At 44.8% G+C, this 21,378-nt stretch overlaps 2 protein-coding genes across 3 annotated transcripts in view; one reads left to right on the top strand and one right to left on the bottom strand.

The window, feature by feature from the left end:
- SLC1A6 (solute carrier family 1 member 6) overlaps positions 1 to 21,378 on the bottom strand; it is a 161,603-nt gene that overhangs the window by 27,695 nt on the left and 112,530 nt on the right. The window lies entirely within an intron of this gene.
- Positions 1 to 21,378, top strand: part of TEKTL1 (tektin like 1) — a 32,381-nt gene that overhangs the window by 2,001 nt on the left and 9,002 nt on the right. The window contains exon 1 of one of the 2 annotated variants that reach the window (XM_070462789.1): positions 19,650 to 20,348. The exons of the other annotated variant lie outside the window; for it this stretch is intronic. Coding sequence (XP_070318890.1) covers positions 19,779 to 20,348 — 570 coding nt within the window. The 5' untranslated portion in view covers positions 19,650 to 19,778. Of the gene's footprint in view, positions 1 to 19,649; positions 20,349 to 21,378 lie in introns of those variants that run through there. 2 annotated transcript variants of the gene reach the window in all.

Raw genomic sequence — 21,378 nt, 5'->3', positions numbered from 1 at the left:
TGCCTAGTGGCCAAAACACCAAAACATAAAACAGAAGCAATAGAGTAACACATTCAACAAAAACTTTTTAAATGGTCCACATTAAAAAAAAAAGTCTTTATTAAAAAAAAGAACTAAAAAAATTATGGAGGATTCAAAAGTTTTTGTCTATATGTTATACTTACTAATCTTTACTGTTTTAGAAATTAAAACTGAACGTGCTCAAATATTCATTTTAGGATAAAAATAAACTCATTACATGTTAACATAAATAGCAGATTTTGGGGAAAAATAACTATATTTTCCAAAACAAGGAAAAATCTATGAGAGTAGCAATATTTTGCACTTTTACAAATTGCTTTAATGTCTAGCTTAATAAAAAGAAAGCAAGCATTATACTTTGTGTACTCATCCATTTTATGTCTCATTTTTAATTGAACATTAAGGGAAGGTAGTATTTTACAAGGGCTTCCCTTGTAGCTCAATCGGTAAAAAATCTTCCTGTATAGCAGGAGACCCGGGTTTGATTCCTGGGAAGATACCCTGGAGAAGGAAGTAGCAACCCACTCCAGTATTCTCACCTGGAGACTCTCATGGACAGAGGAGCCTGGCAGGATACAGTCTTTGGGGTCAGAAGAGTTGGATACGACTTAGTGACTAAACCACCACTACCAGTATTTTAATCATAACTCTGCCAATATCTTTATCTAGAGGCTTTCAGCCATTTTTGTCTTTTCTGAAATTTTTGTCACCAAGAAAGGCAGGCTTACATTTTTTTCCTTCCAGATTGAGTTGGTGTAGTGTATTCTTGGTTATGAAATGCTCATGGTTTTGAGACTTTGAAATGATAAATATTCATGATGTGTGAAACAGCATGATACATAACTGCATGATCTTAATTACATAATAATGGATGCTTAGTTATGAAAATACACAAATGAGACCTAGAAGGACACATCAAACAAGTCTGTGATTGTGAGTGACTGTTTTTTGCTTCTTGTGTTTTTTGGTTTCCTATCATGCACATGTTAACTTTTTAGAAATAAATGTGATTTTAAAAACCTTTAAAAAAAAAAAAGAAAACAATATTCTCATACAATTGTCCCTCCTTGTGTGAGAATTCCATATTTGTAAATTCACCGACCTGCTAAGATTTTTATGTACCCTAAAATCAATATCCATGGCACTTTCATGGTCATGCACAGAGTGATGGAAAATTTGAACTGGTTGACATGCTGAGGTCAAATATATAGTTAAAGTCAAACAAGACAACCCTCTACCTTCTTATTTCAAGTGTCATACTGTAAAAAATGTCCTTTCCACAATCTGTTTAGTGCCGCATTTTTCCAATTGTGCTTTTTGTTGATCTTGCTGTTAGGAATGGCCCCAGGCCTAGAGCGAAAGTGCTGTCTAATGTTCTTCAGCACAAGAAGACAGAGTTGTACTTCATGGAGAAAATCTATGTGTTAGATAAACTTCATTCAAGCATGAGTTACAGTGCTGTTGGCTGTGAATTCAGTGTTAATGAATCAACAATATGTATCAAATAATGTGTCTCTAAGCAGAAACACCCAGATGATTGGAAAAGATAGGAGTATTTTAATCAGCTTTTTAGGTTATTATGCCTATGCTTTGAGACTGTACCAAGGCTTGACATGTTTTAAAGGATAGTTGCAAAGCAGAATCTGAAACTGTCACTGAATCTTTACTACTCTATTAACATTACAATCCATGGAGTGCATCTTTTTAGCTATGGATGATTTTGGAACATCATTCATGAGTCACCTGAATTACACAGATCAACCAAGTGTTAACACATTTCATTATTCAGTATCAAAAAGTAACATTTGTTAATATGACTACCAATCTCATCAGAAAAATCTTTAAGTGTTGGCAAGCTGTCGAGATTACAGTAGTAAATACAAGTTTTTCAAAATTCTAATTTTCCCTTAAAAGTCCAGATTTTATCATGGACAACAAACACTGTTTTCCTTGATGCTACAGACTCTTTCTTTCACTTTTGTGAAAATGTAGCCTCTCTCTTCCTAACTTATTTCACTTAGTATGATAATCTTTAGTTGCAGCCAAATAATATTGCAAATGGCATTATTTCATCCTTTTATATGGCTGAGCAGTTGAATTGTCTCTTTCAAATGGTTAATTTCATGTTGTTTGAATTTCACCTTAATTTAAGGAAAAGTAAAGAAATGCCCAGAAAAACTCAAGAGTATTTCAATGCAGTGTTTTTAAAAATCAAATTAATGCAAAAATTCCACAATGAACAAGTTATCAGCATTTCAAATAAAGACAAGATCAGAATTCCTGATGTTTCCTTGTGCTTCAGACTTCCATGTAGCTCAACTTAACACTCTTACTAATTCTGTCTTTAAAATAAACATTTTGATGTTTTGCTTACCATGAACTTTTGCGTTAATTTTGTGTGACTTTTTTTTTTACTGCACCCAGTTTTACTCACAGCACACGAGAGCTTTAGTTAAGGCATGCAGGCTCTTACTCGTGGCATGCAGGATCTAGCTCCCTGACCAGAGATTGAAACTGGGCCCCCTGCATGGGGAGTGCAGAATCTTAACTGCTGGACCACCAGGTAAGTCCCTGTGTGACTTTTTAATTATTAAAATTGGAATATTATTTTTCTATCAGAGAACACCCCTATTATCTCTGAATGGGGAAAAGATAACAACCATATCTTCAAAGAATAATTTTTAAATTATTTAAAAATTTTTTTTAAATCATTTTATTGGAAAGTAGTTGATTTACACTGTTGTGTTAGTTTCAGGTATACAGCAGAAATAATCAATTATACATATACATATAGGTACTCTTTTTAGATTTTTCAAAGAATGATTTGTAAAGAAAAAATCTGACTTATTTCACTATTTCAAAGTTACAGATACACACAGACTCCCTTTGTGATTCATTGCCCTGTTCATTTCTCTTAACTATTTTATTGAGGTATAACAACAGGTAAAAATCTAAACAACATCAACAGAGACCCATGAAACTATCACCACCATCAGGGCCATAAACATATCTATCACTTCTCAAAGTTAATATTCCAGTAATAATATTCTGATATGATTTTTCTTAATTACAGAGGTTTTCTTGGATCCCCCTAACAAGTTGGACTTCCCAGGTGTCCCAGTGATAAAGAATCCGCCTGCCAATACAGGAGATGCAAGAGACAAGGTTTGATCCCTGGGTGGGAAAGATCCCCTAAGAAGGAAATGGCACCCTACTCCAGTATTCTTGCCTGGAAAATTTCATGGACAGAGGAGCCTGGTGGGCTACAGTCCATGAGGTCGAAAATAGTCGGACACAACTGGGCAACTGAGCATGCAAACACACCACATTTTACAGACAGGTGCCTCATTTTCCTCACTCTTGCCCTGTCCCTTTGAGTATCTCTTCCATCCTTTTTTCGTTTGTTGTGTGTGTGTGTGTGTGTGTGTGTGTGTGTGTGTGTGTACTCCAGGTCTTAGTTGCAGCACTCAGGATCTTTAGTTTCAGTATATGGGATCTAGTTCCCTGACCAGGGATCAAACCCCTGGCCCTCTGCACTGGGAGCACAGAGTCTTAGCCACTGGATCCCCAGGAAAGTCCCTCTTTCATTCTTTCAAGAAGGGAAAGGCTACTGGCTCCCATTTATAGTGGGAAAGTGGGCTCAAAGAAGTCAAGTCACAGGATGCATTGTTAATAAATGGTGCAGTCAGAGTTTGAGCCCACCCCAGGTCCACCCTGACCAGAGTCTCCAGCTCTGGCCCCAGCATTAGGAAGCCAGGCCAACCCAAACAGAGCATCCCCAGGTTGTCCCAGACGATTGCTCCAGTGGATAGGGCCTGAGCAGGGACTGAGCCACAAGGAGCTTGAGGTGGAGGAATTGAGGCTAATTACTCTGCAAGAGGCACTCACTGCCAATGAATTAATTAGGGCAGAGCTAGCCTGCGGCATCCCCGAAGTCCCCAGAGTCATTAAGGGAGAAGGAGTGTGTCAGTACGGCTGGCAGCTTGGGAGGGGGAAGAGGAAGGCCAGCCCCCGCCCCCTCCTTCGACCCCACCCTCCTTACCAGAGTGGCCTGCTCGGCAAGCCAAGTGTCTGCAACCACAAGCAGAATTTCAGGGGAGCAAAGAACAAAGCCTGAGATGAAGGGATAAGTTACCTACCTCCAAAATCCAGTCAACATTTATATTTATGTGAGATATCTGGCTTCCCATATAGTTCAAACGGTAAAGAATCCATCTACAATGTGGGAGACCTGGGTTCAATCCCTGGGTCAGAAAGATACCCTGGAGAAGGACATGGCAACCCACTCCAGTATTCCAGCCTGGAGAATCCAACGAACAGAGGAGCCTGGTGAGCTACAGTCCATGGAGTCGCAAACAGTCGGATACGACTGAGCAACTAACACTTTCGCACAGGATATTCAGAGTAGGTAAATCCGGGACTCCCCTGGTGGTCCGGAGGGTAAGATTCTATGTCCCCAGTGCTGGAGGCCCAGGTTCCATCCCTGTTCAGAGAGCTAGATCCCATGTGCCACAACAAAGACCCAGTGCAGCCAAATAGATAAATAATAATAAAAGATATTCAGAATAGGTAAATCTCTAGAGAAAGAAAGCAGATTAGTGGTTACCAGGAGCTGGAGCAAGAAGGGGATAGGGAGTGATTGCTTTAGGGGTATGGGTTTCCTTTCGGGGTGACGAAAAAATTTTGGAGCTAGGTAGTGGTGATAGCTACAAAAAACATGAGTGTACTTATCACTAACTTATGCCTTTAAAATGGTTACAATGGCTATGGTGGAAGTTATTTTGCAACAAATATATGTATCAAATCAACACATTGTACACCTTAAACTTCCACTGTGTGTGTGTGTGTGTGTGTGTGTGTGTGTGTGTGTGTGTGTGCGTGAGCATGCGCACACATACGTGCTCACTCAGTTGCTCGGTCCTGTCCCAATCTTTACAACCCCATTAACTGTAGCCCACCAGGCTCCTCTGTCCATGGGATCAAACCCACGTCTTTTGTATCTCCTGCATTAGCAGGCAGATTCTTTATCACAAGTGTCACCTGAAAAGCCAAAACTTCTGCAATCTTATATGTCAATTATATGTCAGTAAAAATGGAAAAAGTGGTTACAATGTTAAAACTTGTGTGTTTTACAATTAAAAAGTTGGTCTCCTTGTAGTTCATGATTATTTATTCAACGTTGATGAACACCTTTGGGTGTTTTATTTTGTTTGTTTTAATATTTATTTTTACTTATTTATTTGGTTATGCCGGGTCTTAGTTGCAGCACCCGGATTTTCAATCTTTGTTACAGCATACAGAATGTAATGCAAACTCTTAGTTGTGGCATGTGAGATCTAGTTCCCTGACCAGCGATCAAACCCAGTCCCCCTGCTTTGGAAATGTGGCGTCTTAGCCACTGGACCACCGGGAAGTCCAGTGAACACCTGTTTGGTGCCCAGCATTGTACTGGGTGAGGAAGCCCAGCCCTGTACTCAGAGCTCAATCTCAGTGAGAAACGGCACCATACAACTTCCATACAGCTTCCTGAGACACTCTCCAGCCTCCTCTAATTCTGGTCTTAGGACGCTGACCCTCATCGATCATACCAACAGGTTCCTTTGCTCTCTGACTTCAGGTTGCATGCTCAGCAGCTTCAATCATGTCCAGCTCTTTGCAATCCTATGGGCTGTAGCCCACCAGGCGCCTCTGTCTATAAGATTGTCCAGGCAAGAATACTAGAGTGGGTTGCTATGCCCTCCTCCAGGGCATCTTCCCAACCCAGGGATCGAACCCATGTCTCTTACATCTCCTACATTGGCAAGCAGGTTCTTTACCAGTAGTGCCACCTGAGGCTTCTTGTTGGGTTCAGGCTAAGAGAGCCCCTTGCAGGAGGACAGGGGGTGGAGAGTGAGACCTCAGTAGTTTTTCCCTTAGGTCCCTCCCCACGTGCTCACTGCAGATGTCAGTGCCCCTAGACTGTAGAACACAGGTCCAGGCAGGTAGCTCTTTCCAAATTCTAGAAGTAACTGCTCCCTCCTCTCCAGAATGTTCTTCCAGGTATGGATAACTGCTCCCAGATGCGACTGACTTGGATAGTGTGTCATCCCACATGGGTTCCTAGCCCTCCTCCCACACCTTCACCAAACGCTCCTCAACTTGTCCAGTTTGTATATTTGCATCCTGCTGAGACTTGTTCAGACATATATTTAGAAGAAGCAACAGAAAAATAAATGGGCAATGGGTAGACTGAAGCTAGTACTACCTTTAATGGTATATCCAGGAACTGGGGAGCCCTAGCAGAACTGTTGCTGTTGTTCAGTCACCGAGTCATGTCTGACTCTTTGCCACCCCGTGGACTGCAGCACGCCAGGCTCCTGTATCCTCCACTATCACCCACAGTTTGCTCAGATTCATGTCTACTGAGTCAGTGATGCCATCTAACCATCTCATCCTTTGCTGCCCCCTTCTCTTTTTGCCTTCAGTCTTTCCCAGCATCAGGGTTTTTTCCAATGGGTCAGCTCTTCATATCAGGTGGCCAAAGTATTGGAGCTTCAGCATCAGGGTTGATTTCCTTTAGGATTGACTGGTTTGGTCTCCTTGCAGTTCAAGGGACTCTCAAGAGTCTTGTCTAGCACCACAATTTGAAAGCATCAATTTTTCAGCACTCAGCCTTCCTTATGGTCAAATCTCATATCCATACATGACTACTGGAAAAACCACTGCTTTGGCTATACAGACCTTTGTCAGCCAAGTGATGTCTCTGCTTTTTAATGTGCTGTCTAGGCTTGTCATTAGCTCAGTTGGTAAAGAATCCATCTGCAATGCAGGACATCCCAGTTTGATTCCTGGGTTGGGACGATCCGCTGGAGAAGGGAAAGGCTACCCACTCCAGTATTCTGGCCTGGAGAATTCCACAGACTATATAGTCCATGGGGTCGCAAAGGGTCGGACACAATTGAGCAACTTTCACTTTCACTGGGTTTGTCGAAGCTTTCCTTCCGCAGAGCAAGCGTCTTTTGATTCATGGCTGCAGTCACCATCCACAGTGACTTTGGAGCCCAAGAAAGGGAGAGATAAACAGAGGGTAAATTTTTTAAAGACCTTTTTATTGTCAAGATCATGCATATTCATTGTAGAAAATTTGGGGAAATACAGAAAGGGTAGAAGGAAACAAAAAAAATCACCAAATCCTCTTCATACTAACCATTAAAATGCTGTTGGATTACTTTCGAAGTGGGGATATTTTTCCTAGTTCACAGTTAGAATCATGCCTACATGTTACAATGTGGATGAACCTTGAGGCCACTATGCTAAGTGAATAAACCAGAGACAAAAGGACAAGTATTTGATGATTCCACTTATATGAAGTCCCTAGAGCAGTCAGATTCATAAAGACAGAGTAGTAGAGTGGGGGCCAGGGGCTCAGGGAGAGGGGTGGGGACTTCATGTTTAATGGGGACAGTTTCAGTTTGGGAAGATGAATCAGTTCTGGAGATGGATGGTGGTGACAGTTGCACAACAGTGTGAATGTGCTTATGCCACCGAACTGCATACTTAAAAATGGTGAAGGTGGTAAATGTTATGCTGTGTATATTTTGTGTGTGCATGTGTGTGGTCACTAAATCATGTCCGACTCTTTGCAACCTCATGAGCTGTAGCCTGCCGGGCTCCTCTGTCCATGGGATTTCCCAGGCAAGAATACTAGAGTGGGTTGCCATTTCTGCCTCCAGGGGATCTTCCCAACCTAAGGATCGAACCTTTGTCTCTTGTGACTCCCGTATTGGCAGGCAGATTCCCTTCGACTGAGCACAAGGATAGGAAATGTTACATAGAGACAGGCCAGCAGTAGGCAGGGGACCCCAGACTTAAAGGGACAGATATCATTATACTAGCCTTCTAGGGCTACAATAACAAATTACCACAAACTGGGTGGCTTAAAAGAATAGGAATTTACTCTCTCGAAGTTCTGAAGCCCAGAATTCTGAACCAAAAGGTTAGCAGGGTCACGCTCCCCACAGAGGGTCTAAGGGAGGAAATTCCTTGCCTCTTCCAGCTTCTAATGGTTGTCAACAAGCCTTGTTATTGTTCTCATTCCATTGCTAAGTTGTGTCCAACTCTTTGCGACCCCTGTGGTTTGTCACCTGCCAGGCTCCTCTTGTTCATGGGATTCCCAAGCAAGAACACTGGAGTGGCTTGCCATTTCCTTCTCCAGGAGATCTTCCCGGCCCAGGGATTGAACTTGTGTGTCCTGAATTGGCAGGTGATTCTTTACCACTGAGCCACCAGGGAAGCCCTCCAGCAAGCTTTGGCATTCCTCAACTTGTAGGCATGACTCCAGTCCATGCCTCTTTCTACACATAGCCGCCTTACCTCTCTATATCTCTGTCTCTTCACACGGCCTTCTTATAAGGATATCATTCATTAGATTAAAGGCCCACCCTACTCCAGTATAACATCCCCACCCTACTCCAATATAACCTCATGTCAACTGTTTACATCTTCAAAGACCCTATTTCCAAATCAGGTCATATTCATAGGTACTAAGAGTCTGAGTTTCAACATAACTTTTGGGGGATACTCACTTCAACCCACCACAGTGGGCAAGGTCCTTCATCTATGCTACCTATCACCTAATTTGGGCTCCCTCAAAAGAAAGATGCTTAGAACTTCCCTGGCAGTCCAGTGGCTAAGACTCCAAACTCTCAATGCAGGTGCCCAGGTTCAGTCCCTGGTTCGGATACTAGATCCCACATGTTGTAACCAAGAGTTCACACACTACCACTAAGACCCAGTGTAGCCAAATAAATAAAAATAAATATTTTTTTTAAAAAATAAGAAGGATGCTTGGAGGTTGAGCAGCCAAAACAGGAACACCCATGGCAGAAGCACCAGAAACTCTTTCGTTGGTCCACACATGGACTATGTCCAGGTGTGGTAGGGCCACAATCATTCAGTCATTCAACAAATAAATATTAAGAACCTGCTTTGCACTAGGAACTGGGCTATGTACCAGGGATTCAGTGATGACTAGAACAGGTGAGCTCCTGGCAAGCATTAGTCCATGGGGTTACAAAAGAGTCGAACACGACTGAGTGACTAAACAACAACAAAGGACAGGAGAGGTCCCAGACAAGGACCTGGTGTTTAGGAACGGAGTTGAGAAACTCACAAACTGATGCAGGAGAGATGCAGTAAAACATGCAATGTGATTTGTCAGATGGTCAAGGAAGGACCTTTTAGGAGATAATACTTTAGCAGAGATCTAAAGGATGAGAAGGATTAAACCATATAAAAATGCAGGCAAGAAACATTTCAGAGAGGGAAGAATATTCCAGAGAGGGCAAATGTGACTGCAAAGACCATGAGATTAAATAAGCTTGATGAATCTGAACACAGCATAGCTGACCCTTCATGAACCAAGGACGAAGTGATGGCATATGGGAAAGGAAAGGTGGACAGAGGTCACCAGGTTGTAACTGGAATTCTCTTCTATTCAGTTCAGTTCAGTTGCTCAGTCCTGTCCAACTTTTTGTGGCCCCATGGACTGCAGCACGCCAGGCTTCCCTGCCCATACCAACTCCTGTTCTGTAGATCATGGTAAGAAATATGGATGCTATCCTATACTTGAGGCTCATCTCACTAAACCTACCGATTGGTCTTAAAGACACAGGCATCCTAACTGAACAAGTAATACTCAAATCCACTAATGTGGATGAGATTTTCTAGGGAGAAGGTGATGGAGAAGGTGAAGGAGAATGGATGATGGAAATCTAATATTGTTCAGTAGCTCAGTCATGTCCAACCTTTGTGACCCCTCATGGACTGCAGCATGCCAGGCTTCCCTGTCCTTCACTATCTCCCAGAGTTTGCTCAAACTCATGTCCATTGAGTCAGTGATGCCATACAACCATCTCATCCTCTGTCATCCCTTTCTCCTCCTGCCCTCAATCCTTCCCAGCATCAGGGTCTTTTCCAGTTAGTTGGCTCTGCGCATCATGTGGCCAAAGTACTGGAGCTTCAGCTTCAGCATCAGTCCTTCCAATGAATATTCAGGATTGATTTCCTTTAGAATTGACTGGTTTGATCTCCCTGCAATCCAAGGGACTCTCAAGAGTTTTCCCCAACACCACAGTGCAAAAGCATCAATTCTTTGGCACTCAGCCTTCTTAATGGTCCAGCTCTCACTTCCATACATGACTACTGGAAAAACCATAGCTTTGACTATATGGACTTTTATCAGCAAAGTGATGTCTCTGCTTTTTAATATGCTGTCCAGAATTGTCATAGCTTTCTTTCCAAGGTGCAAGTGTCTTTTAATTTCATGGCTGCAGTCACCATCCACAGTGATGCTGGAGCCTGAGGAAATAAAATCTGCCACTGTTTCCATTGTTTGCCATGAAGTGATGGGACCAGATGCCATGATCTTTAGTTTTTTAAATATTGAGTTTTAAGCCAGCTTTTCACTCTCCTCTTTCACTTTCATCAAGAGGCTCTTTAGTTCCTCTTCACTTTCTGACTTTACGATGGTATCATCTCCGTATCTATGCTTGTGTGCTTAGTCGCTCAATCATATCTGACTCTTTGAGATCCCATGGATTGTAGCCAGGCTCCTCTGTCCATGGGGATCCTCTAAGCAAGAATACTGGAGTGGGTTGCCATGCCCTCCTCCAGGGGATCTTCCCAACCCAGGGATTGAACCCAGGTCTCCCTAATTGCAGGCAAATTCTTTACCATCTGTGCCACCAGGGATTCCATGAATACTTGAGTGGGTAGCCTATCCTTTCTCCAGGGGATCTTCCCAAACTAGGAATTGAACCAGGATCTCCTGCATTGCAGGTAGATTCTTTACCAGCTGAGCTATCAGGGAAGCTGTATCTCATCTGCCTATCTGAGGTCGTTGATATTTCCCGGCCATCTTGATTACAGCTTGAGCTTCATCCAGCCTGGCATTTCGCATGATTGCTGCATAACAAATTAACTCAAAACTTAGCAGCTTAAAACTTTAAAACAACACACCTATTACATGGGTTTCTAGGAATCAGGAATCTAGGCAGAGCTTAGCTGGGTCTTCTGGCTCAAGGTCTTTGACCAGACTGTAGACAAGCTGTCAGCCAGGGCAGCTATCTAGTCCCAAGTCTAGACTGGGGTAGGATATGCTTCCAAGCTCACTCCTGCGGTCATTGGCAAGATTCAGTTCTTCATGAGCACTGGACTGAGAGTCTTAAGTCCTTAGTGGCTGATAACCAGAAGTCTTCTCAGTTTCTTGCCATGTGGCATCCTCTTTTCTAAAAGAGAGAGCATGACAGAAGCCATGATTTCTTTATAACCTGACCTCAGAAAGGACATCCTATCGATCTGTTGGTTAGAAGTGAGTCTCTAGGTTCAGCCCACATTCAAAAGAGAGTATTACACAGGGCATGAAGATCAGAGGTGAAGACCACAGGGAGCCATCTTCAAGATTGCCTAAAGCACCTAAACAACCTAACTATTTGAGGGTGGATGGCAGACAACCAGCCAGGAAGGACCAAGAGTACAGTCAAAAAGGAAGAGTGAGAAAGAGTGTAGGAGAGGATATTCAAGTTTCAGGAAGCTGATAATTTCAAATACTACCTAGAGGTCAAGTTACATGGGATGGAAAAGAAACTAGGAATTGGTCCATTGCAGGAGGACATTGATAACCTCTGCCCAAACCATTTCAGAGAACTGACAGGGGCTAGAGACATACAGACCAGTGTTTATCCCTCACTGACCAGCACAGTCACTACCTCTGCAGGAGGTGATCAGAAAAACCAGGAAGAACCTCCTCTCCCAGTCTGGGGCTTCCCACAGTCTTCTGACACCTCCCCCAGGAAAGCGACCTCATTTCTAAAAGACAAAACTGATTCTAGGTCATATCCCCCTGGAACAAGAGACCAATTGATGTGATTATCTCCAAGAGAAAGGGGGCACCGACTAAAAGTAGAACCTGGTGCCCCAGAAGGGAAGACATCGGGGAACCTAAAAAAGGGTCTCTGATAATTACCTGCCAAGATTTCAGAGTGAAGGGCATCTCCATGTAATAGCAAAGGAAAAAAGGAAAGAAAAGCCAGAAGTTTTAAAAGGTCCTCCTTCTTCATATATTCTGCAATTTCATTCTGTTTAATACAGGGCAGAATTACATTTCCCACTTTGTAGGACTTATTATACAGAATATCTTTGGTCCCACCAAAGATGGCTACAAAAAGGAATTTCTGTAAAGTGTTCTTCATTATAAAAATCAGAGAGCTAATTTCACAAATATTCCCCACTGGCCTGAGTTAGAAATACTGGAGCTTTTGCATGTTGGGTGATGCATATACCTGTAATTTTATGTGGGGAGGGAGAGAAAAAGAAATGAATGGCTACAGTGAAATCAAGACATGTTCAGAGTAGTTATCTCTGGATAGTAAAATTACAGATGACTCTTATTCTCATCATATTTTTCTGTGTTTTACACAATGTGTGTGTGTGTGTTGTGTGTGTGTGTGTTTAGTCACTCAGTCATGTTCTACTCTTTGTGGCTCTTAGGACTCACAGGCTCCTCTGTCCATGGGAATTTTCAGCCAAGAATACTGGAGTGGGTTGCCATTTCCACCTCCAGGGGATCTTCCTGACCCAGGGATTTGAACCCACACCTCCTGTGGCTCCTGCATTACAGGTGGATTCTCTGCTGTTGAGCCACCAGATGAGCAATGAAAATGAGAAGTTGGCAGGCTGAGAAACAGGCCGTAGTATGCACCAATTCCAATGCTCAAACAATGTAATACACACTAGGAGTATATTGGCAAGAAAGAGATGAGCCAATTAAAAGCCAGAATGGGACTGACCACACCCCCATCCATCACCCTAATGAATTTCACCTAAGACCCAAGTTGGGGCCAAAATCCTCCATATTTAGGTCTGACACAGTAAAGCTTCCTCAGATGTCCCTCAGGTTGCTTAGCACACCAAATAGATGTGCTCCATACACCAGGCAGCAAACCCATCCAGTGAGATTCTCCAGTTAGGAAGATGGAAGCATTCAATGAACAGAGCAAAGGTAGATGGTTGAGTCCAGAATGTTTTCCCAAATGAGCTATCTCCTAGGTTCTTTGGGAAACCTCTCTGCACCTCCTAGTATTAGAAGAGCTCATCCATCTATTCACTTAATTAATAAAAATGAAAAGAACTTTCACAAAGATTACTCTCTGTCAGTCACCATGCTAAGCAGTTCACTCATATTATCTTCTTTAATCCATCCCATAATCTTATTACGCTAGTTGACAGATGAGGAAACAGAGGCACAGAGAAGTCAAGCAACTTTCCCAAGATCACACAGAGGGCAATGGTCAGAATCATAATCTGAACCTTAGTCATCTGACTCCAGAATCTTGACCATGGTACTATCCTGGTTCCAGTGCAGATCTGTTGAGTCAGATACCATTGGACCCGGTGGCTAATGACAAGCCCAGAGTCTCATGAACACTTGAAATGAACATCCATCCCCAAAGGTTACCTGCCTTCATTTTTTCCTGGTGATGCTGGTGGAGTCTCCAGATGGCTGACCTGGGAGGTTTTAGTTTTCCATCTTATTTCTCCTCATTACCAAAGGATCCCTTGGTTTTGCAAAGCCAGGTTATTTCATTCCTTCCTGTTCCTTGTATTTCTCATATCATGCTACAAGAAAATGTTTATTCATTCCTTCACTCATGTATTCATTAAGTAAATGTTTATTCAGTATATATTTATATATGTGTATATATATAGTGTGTGTGCATATGTATATATATATACACCAATGGAGCTATGAGGAAAGCCCATAGATAGATAGATAGATAGATAGATAGATAGATAGCTCAGTTTGGTAAAGAATCCACATGCAGTGCAGGAGACCCCAGTTCATTCCTGGGTTGGGAAGATCCACAGCAGAAAGGATAGGCAACCCACTCCAGTATTCTTGGGTTTCCCTGGTTGCTCAGCTGGTAAAGAATCCACCTGCAATGCAGGAGACCTGGGTTCAATCCCTGGGTTGGGAAGATCCCCTGGAGAAGACAAAGGCTACACACTCCAGTATTCTGGCCTGGAGAATTCCATGGACTGTATAGTCCATGGGATCACAAAGAGTCTGACACGACTGAGTGACTTTCATTATATATATATATTTATTATATATATTTATAATATATATTTTTATATATTATATATATGCATACATACATATGTGTGTGTGTATATATATATATATATATATATAGGCAGGAGGAGAAGGGGACAACAGAGGATGAGATGGTTGGATGGCATCACAGACTTGATGAACATGAGTTTGAGCAAGTTCTGGGAGTTGGTGATGGACAGGGAAGCCTGGTGTGCTGTAGTCCATGGGGTTGCAAAGAGTCAGACACGACTGAGCAACTGAACTGAACTGAACAATGAGATTGGGCTTCCCTGGTGGCGCTGTTGTCGAGTCCAAGCTGGCACTGCTCACTGAAAGATAAGTCAGTGAATCTGAGACAAGGTGTTGGGATCAGGAAGGGACTTTATTCTGGAGCTGGCTGACCCAGAAGATGGCAGGCTAGAGCTTCAAAATAACCATCTTGTCAGGGCCTGGATGCCAGGTTCTTTTATGGATCAGAGATTGGGGTGGGGGGTGGAGAAAACAAAGTAAAAAGACTATTCAATTCTTGCCAGTGTCTCCTAGAATGGCAAGCCTCAGGCAGGGTAATGTGTTAGTTTTTGCTTCTTTACAGTCCTTTACAAGTGGGCAGCTCAGGTTGCCTCCCTGAGGGAGGCTGTTGTGTATTCCTATCTTAACAAAAAAAGCCGCGATGAACATTGGGGTGCACGTGTCTCTTTCAGATCTGGTTTCCTTGGTGTGTATGCCCAGAAGTGGGATTGCTGGGTCATATGGCAGTTCTATGTGCTCGGGCCTGGTGCACTGGGAAGACCCAGAGGGATCGGGTGGAGAGGGAGGTGGGAGGGGGGACTGGGATGGGGAATACATGTAAATCCAGGGCTAATTCATATCAATGTATAACAAAAACTACTGTAATGATGTAAAGTAATTAGCCTCCAACTAATAAAAATTTAAAAAAAAAAAAAAGCCACAGGATGAGGGTTAAAGTCACAAAAGCAGATGGAGCATGAATTCAAAATTAACCCTTCCTGGTTACAGTGCTAGCGGTAAAGAACCTGCCTGCCAAGGCAATGCTATGAATCCAAGCTCTCTGCTCACCGCACGACAGGCCGGTGAGTCAGAAAGACAAGGTATTGAGGCAAGGAAAACAACTTTATTCAGAAAGCAGCTGACCAAGAAGACGGCAGGCTAGTGCCTCAAAATAACCATCTTTTGGGGGTCTGGATGCCAGGTTATCTTATAGATCAGAGAGAAAGAAGCAATGAGAAACTCAAGTCAAAAGGCAGAATAGAGAAGGAGAGGCAGTGGGGACGTAAAATGAAAGGGTCTTTAGTCTTGTAAAACATCTCCAGGGGACTGGCCAACCTTTGGAAGGGGTGTGTTAATCTCTTCCGTTCACAGGTGGGCAGGGACAAACTATCTCTCCAGGATCTGAACAAAGGCACTTTAGTTTACAGTCAAGTAGAGGGGCAGAGTCCTCCAGGCAAGCCAATAAGTATGATTATGATAACAAAAGCAATGAAAAGCAAGTCAAAGAAACAGTTTCCAACATGGAGTCAGAATCAGTTTCCTCCCTGTAACAGAAAGAGACATAAGAGATTCATGGGTCAGGAAGATCCCCTGGAGGAGTTCATGGTAACCCACATACTGGCAATTTCCATATCCTAGCCTGGAGAATCCCATAGACAAAAGAGCTTGGTGGGCTATAGTCCATAGGGTCTCAAAGAGTCGGACACAACTGAAGCGACTTAGCACACACACAAGCACAATGAGATTCATTGAAGGGTTTTTAAGTAAGAAAGTGATGTGCTCTGGGCTTTACAGGTGGCTCAGTGGTTAAAAAATTCACCTGCCAATGCAAGAGACATGGATTCAATCCCTGGTCCAGGAAGATCCCACATGCCTCAGAGCAACTAAGCCCATGCACCACAACTATTGAGCCTGTACCCTAGAGCCCAGAAGCTGCAACAACTGAAGCCCATGCACCCTAGACCCCATGCTCCACAACAAGAGAAGCCAATGCAATGAGAAACCCGAGCACCACAATGAAGAGTAGCCCCCACTCACTGCAGCTAGAGAAAAGCCCACACAACAACAAAGACCCAGCGCACCCCAAAATAGATAAATTTAAAAAAGAAGAAATCACCTGCCAATGCAGGAGACTCGGGTTTGATCCCTGCATCATGAAGATCCCCTGGAGAAGGAAATGGCAACCCACTCCAGTCTTCTTGCCTGGGAAATCCCATGGACAAAAGGAGCCTTGGTGGGCTACACTGTGTGTGTCATGGTCCAGGTGTGGGTTGGAGAAAAATTTCCAGACTTGAGACAGAATGAGGGGAAATAAAATTTATTAGAGTGGGAGACGCTGTTAAAACAGTGAGTCAGCTCAAGGGAGAACCAACATTGAACAGGGATCTTTAGTGCATTTTTATAGCCAGGGGACAAGGAGCAGGATAGGGGTCTTACAGGTCATTTGCTGATTGGATAAGGCACATATACTGGGTCGGGGAACAGTAAGGCAAATACCTTCTCCCTATGTGGTAGGAGAGGAGACAGGTTATACTGCTCAGGAGGACCTAAATCTGTTAATAGTTACGACAGGGTGGAGGGAAGGACAATAAGGGTCTGGTTTTTCCGTTCCTGCATCCCAAGACCCTCCTTGGTTTTATCTGCTCTTTCATCCTTGGGTCACCGCAGTGTGGGGTCCCAAAGAGTCAGACATGACTTAGTGACTAAACAACAACAGATGTGCTCTAGTTTAAAACAGGGTGCTGACTGTGGTGTGGAGAATGAATTTAGGAAGGCAAGGGGGAGAGGCAGGGAGACCAGGTGAGTGAGAAATGATGGTGTGAATGAGAATAAGAATGCTGCTGGTGGCAATGGAGAAAAAATAATCATATTGGAGATAAGTTTTGAAGGTAGGACAGGCAAAACGTGTTGGTGGATTGCATGTGGACACAAAAAAATTAAGGAAGCTTACTAAGTTTTTAACATGAGCAACTGGGGTGGCTAGTGGGCAAGTATCAAGTCAAGGAACACTAGCAAAGGAAAAAGATCAGAAATGTTCATCAAAAATGTGGTTTTGATAATTCAAAAAGACACATGCACCTCAATGTTCATTGCAGTGTTATAGAAACATGGCAATGAAAGAAGATAAGTGGTGCTCAAAGACGTAGAACAGCAGGGTTTTATTCAGTACCTGTGCTGGCCCAGCAGTGTCATCTCCAAAGGCTGAGTGCCCCAGCTTTGTTCTGGGTTTCTTTTATACACCATAAAGTTCCCACTTAAATAGTCAGATCCCTCCCCTCCCCAAGTAGCCCAAGTTCCCATGGATGTAACAAGCAAGCAAGATCACAGAAGCAAAAGCAGTTATTGATGAGCTACAGCAGTTAAAACAAGATAACAGGAGGGAAAGCAAAAGGTTGTGACTTTAACTGGGGGCTTTGATCTCGCCCCTATCTCAGCAGCACTCTTTAGAATAGCCAGGACATGGAAGCAACCTAGATGTGCATCAACAGATGAATGGATAAAGAAGATGTGGTACATATATGCAGTGGAATATTACTCAGTCATAAAAAGGAATGAATTTGAGTCGGTTCTAGTGAGGTGATGAACCTAGAGCCACCTCAGAGTGAAATAAGTCAGAAAGAGAAAAACAAATATTGTATATTAACACATTTATAGGGAATCTAGCAAAACAGTACTGATGAACCTATTTGCAGGGCAGGAATGGAAACAGAGATGCAGACATAGGAAACAGATGTGTGGGGGAGGGAAGAGAGGGTGGGACAAATTGAGAGAGTAGCATTGCAACATATACATTACCAGATGCAAATAAATAGCCAGTGGGAAGTTGCAGTATAACAAAGGGAGGCTCAACCTGGTGCTCTGAGACAACCTACAGGGGTGGGATAAGGTAGGAGTGGAGGGAGGTTCAAGAGAGAGGGGACATATGTATACTTACGGCTAATTCATATTGTTGTGTGGCAGGAACCAACCCAACATTGTAAAGCAATTATCCTCCAATTAAAATTTTTAAAAATTAAAATTAAAAACAATGTGGTTGTGGACCTGTTGAGTTTGAGGTGCTTATCAGTTGCCCAGGTAAAGATGCCACAGTTTGAAGGGGAAAAAAAAGGTGATGTGATGGAGAATTATGAGGCGGGGAGGGCAGTTGTCTCTTCTTCTTCCCCAGACTCCAGCAGGCTTCCTGTGTTAGAGGAATTCCACATCATATTGTCCTGGTGGGAAACAAAGTCCTCCTTCCTCCATAGAAACAGGAAGTTCAGCCATGAGTCATTTTTCCTAGCTTCCTTTGCAGTCCAGGCATGGCCATGTGAGACAGGCTTAGGCAATTAGACACAGCCACCTTGGACCCTGGGAACTAAAGGGGCAAAAAAGCAGGCACTATAGAGAACTGACTCAGTTGCTGGCTGTAGTAGCAGTGCCATTCCGGGGGACAGTCAACCAACAGCTGAGATTTCTGCAACAGTAGTCATGGTGCCCTTCAGAGTCGCTGTATGTCTTTGTTCTGTGTGTCTTTTGCTATGATTCTGACTGTGAAACCATCTTTTCCTTTTCTGTGGCTTTAACTAAAAATCCTGAGTGATAGGAGAGAGTAGGTCTTAGATACTGCACTAAGGAAAGCCTCCTTTAACACAGTGATATTTAAGCTGGGTTCTGGACTTCCCTAGTGGCACAGTGGATAAGAATCTACCTGCCAATGCCAGAGGACACAGGTTTGATTCCTGGTCCTGGAAGATTCCACATGCCTCGGAACAGCTAGGCTCCTGAGACACAACTACTGAGCCCCTGCTCTAGGGCCTGTGAGCCACAGCTGTTGAGCCCAAATGCTGCAACTACTGAAGCCCACATGCCCTAGAGCCTGCGTTCCACAACCAGAGAAGCCACCACAATGAGAAGCCCAAGTGCCATCCCACAGAGGAATCTGCTGCTCTCTACAACCAGAGAAAAGTGCAGCAACAACCTAGCACTCGATATACCTAGCACAACCTAGATAGATCGATTGACAGATAAAGCTGGATTCTGAAGACTGAATAGGAGGGAGCCACAGGAAGAAGGTGGAAAGGAGTATGCCACACAGACAGAACAACAAATCCAAAGGTCTAAAGTGGGAGAAACCTTAGCCCCATCCTCAGAGCTGGAGAAGATGTTTGGATGGCATCACTGACTCAATGGACATGAGTTTGAGCAAACTCAGAGAGACAGTGATAGAAAAGTGTGGAGTGCTGCAGCTCGTGGGATCACAAAAAGTCAGACACGACTTGGCCACTGAACAACAGAGCCGGAAGAAGCCTGATCCATGTTCCTGGGTAAGCAGGTAAGAGGGTAAGGAGCAACAGGAGAGGTGGGCTCCATAAGGTAGAACCTTTCCCAAGGAGCCAGGATTCCAAGCTGCCTCTGCCTAGTTCCAAACCAAAGACTCCATCCAGCCGGTCTCTGTAGCCTTTCCCCTCCCCCACTTTTGGAACTCAGCCTATGCCGTTGCCACGCTCGTCATAGTCAAGAGGGCTCTGTTTCACAAACTTCTCAGTCCAGGAAGGAGTTGCGTGTCATTGAGGGGGGCGGTCTCTGCCCCTCCAGACAAGGATCTCAGGCCAGGCCTGGACACCAAACAGGGATCATGCCCGTGTTGATACCCCCGGTGGAGCACAGTCAGGACACGCGTGTTGGGCATCCAGCATGGCGCGAGGCGACCAGGGCCTTGACGGACCAGGCACACCAGCTGACCGACCGCTGCGGGCAGGAGGCGGTGACTATGTGGCAACCGGACGACAGCGTGCGGGACCCAAACCTGGCGCACCACCTCTGCCGGGCCGCCTACATTCTGCCCTGGCGCTTCCGCGTGGAGATGCTCAAAGGGGGCAGCACCATGGAGAAGCCGCCGCCCGGCGAGGGCGTGACGCTGTGGAAGAGCAAGATGAAGCCGCCGGCCTGGCACGCCCGCCTGCCGCTGCCCATGCACCGTGACGCGCGGGCCCTGCAGACCGCCGAGGTGGTGCAAGCCCACGCCCGCGGGGCGCGCCTCACCGCCGCCCGCCTCGGCCGCGCGCAGCACCAGATCAACGGGCAGCTGCGCCTGCTGCAGCGCCAGCGCGAGGCTACGGACCGCAGGCTCAGCGAAGTGCGCAAAGCACTGCTGATTAACCAGCAGAGCGTCAAGCTGCGGGGCTACCGGCCCAAATCTGAGACGGTGGGACCACCCCTGCCCCAGCCCAGCCGCAAAGACTCAGGCCTCCGCTCCCAGATGCGCAGACTGGGCAAAATCCACCCTAGAGAGGAAACACTCCCCCATCGCAGGCCCAACTCCACCCCAAGATGAGGTGCCTTGGTTCCCGGCCCCAGAGACAGAGATCCTCCCAAACAGATGCGATCCTCAAACCCCTTGCCCCAGAAGTGTTAGTCGTTCTGTCGTGTCCGACTTTTTCTCCAGTCCATGGACTGTAGCCCTCCAGGCTCTTCTGTCCATGGGATTCTCCAGGCAAGAATACTGAAATGGGTAGCCATGCCCTCCTCCAGGGTGTCTTCCCCACCCAAGGATCGAACCGAGGTCTCCTGCATGGCAGGCAGATTCTTTACCATCTGAGCCACCAGGGAAACCTTGCCCCCAGAGGGGGATATCTCACAGTCTCCCTGCTAGGGAGAGAAGGTGGGACCCTTGAGTCAGACAAGAAGCTAGATTTACCAAAGAGTAAAATCTACCACTCCCAGCCTAGACAAGAGGGTGGAACTCTCCCCCCCCACCCCCCATGCATGAGACCTTCAGTGCCCCAACCCCCCAACCCCACTGAAAACACACAAGAAGCCTGCAGCTGAGCAGTGGGTGATGTCCTAGTCCCAACAGATAAAATTCTCCTCATTGATTTTTTTAAACCCTAACCAACTCCCCCCTTCCCCAGGCTTCCCAGGTGGCTCAGTGGTAAAGAATCCACCTGCCAATGCAGGAGAGACACAGGTTCCATCCCTGAGTCAGGAATATCCCCTTGGGGAGGAAATGGCAACCCACCTCAATATTCTTGCCCGAAAAATCCCATGGACAGAGGAGCCTGGTGGGCTGTAGTCCATAGCGTCACAAGGCATCTGACATAACTGAACAGCATGCACCAGACACACCCCCAGCCTCAGGGAATGAGAACCCTATCCCAGGCCTCACAGGGGTTAGGGTTAGAATCAGGAGAGGGACAGGTTCTGCCTAAAAACTGAGACCCTCAGACTCCTCAGTC

The sequence above is a fragment of the Odocoileus virginianus genome, chromosome 3 (genome assembly GCF_023699985.2).
Source record: "Odocoileus virginianus isolate 20LAN1187 ecotype Illinois chromosome 3, Ovbor_1.2, whole genome shotgun sequence".
NCBI lineage: Eukaryota > Metazoa > Chordata > Mammalia > Artiodactyla > Cervidae > Odocoileus > Odocoileus virginianus.
The sequence above is the reverse complement of the archived record's forward strand: the minus strand, read 5'-3'. Positions and strand labels throughout refer to the sequence as shown.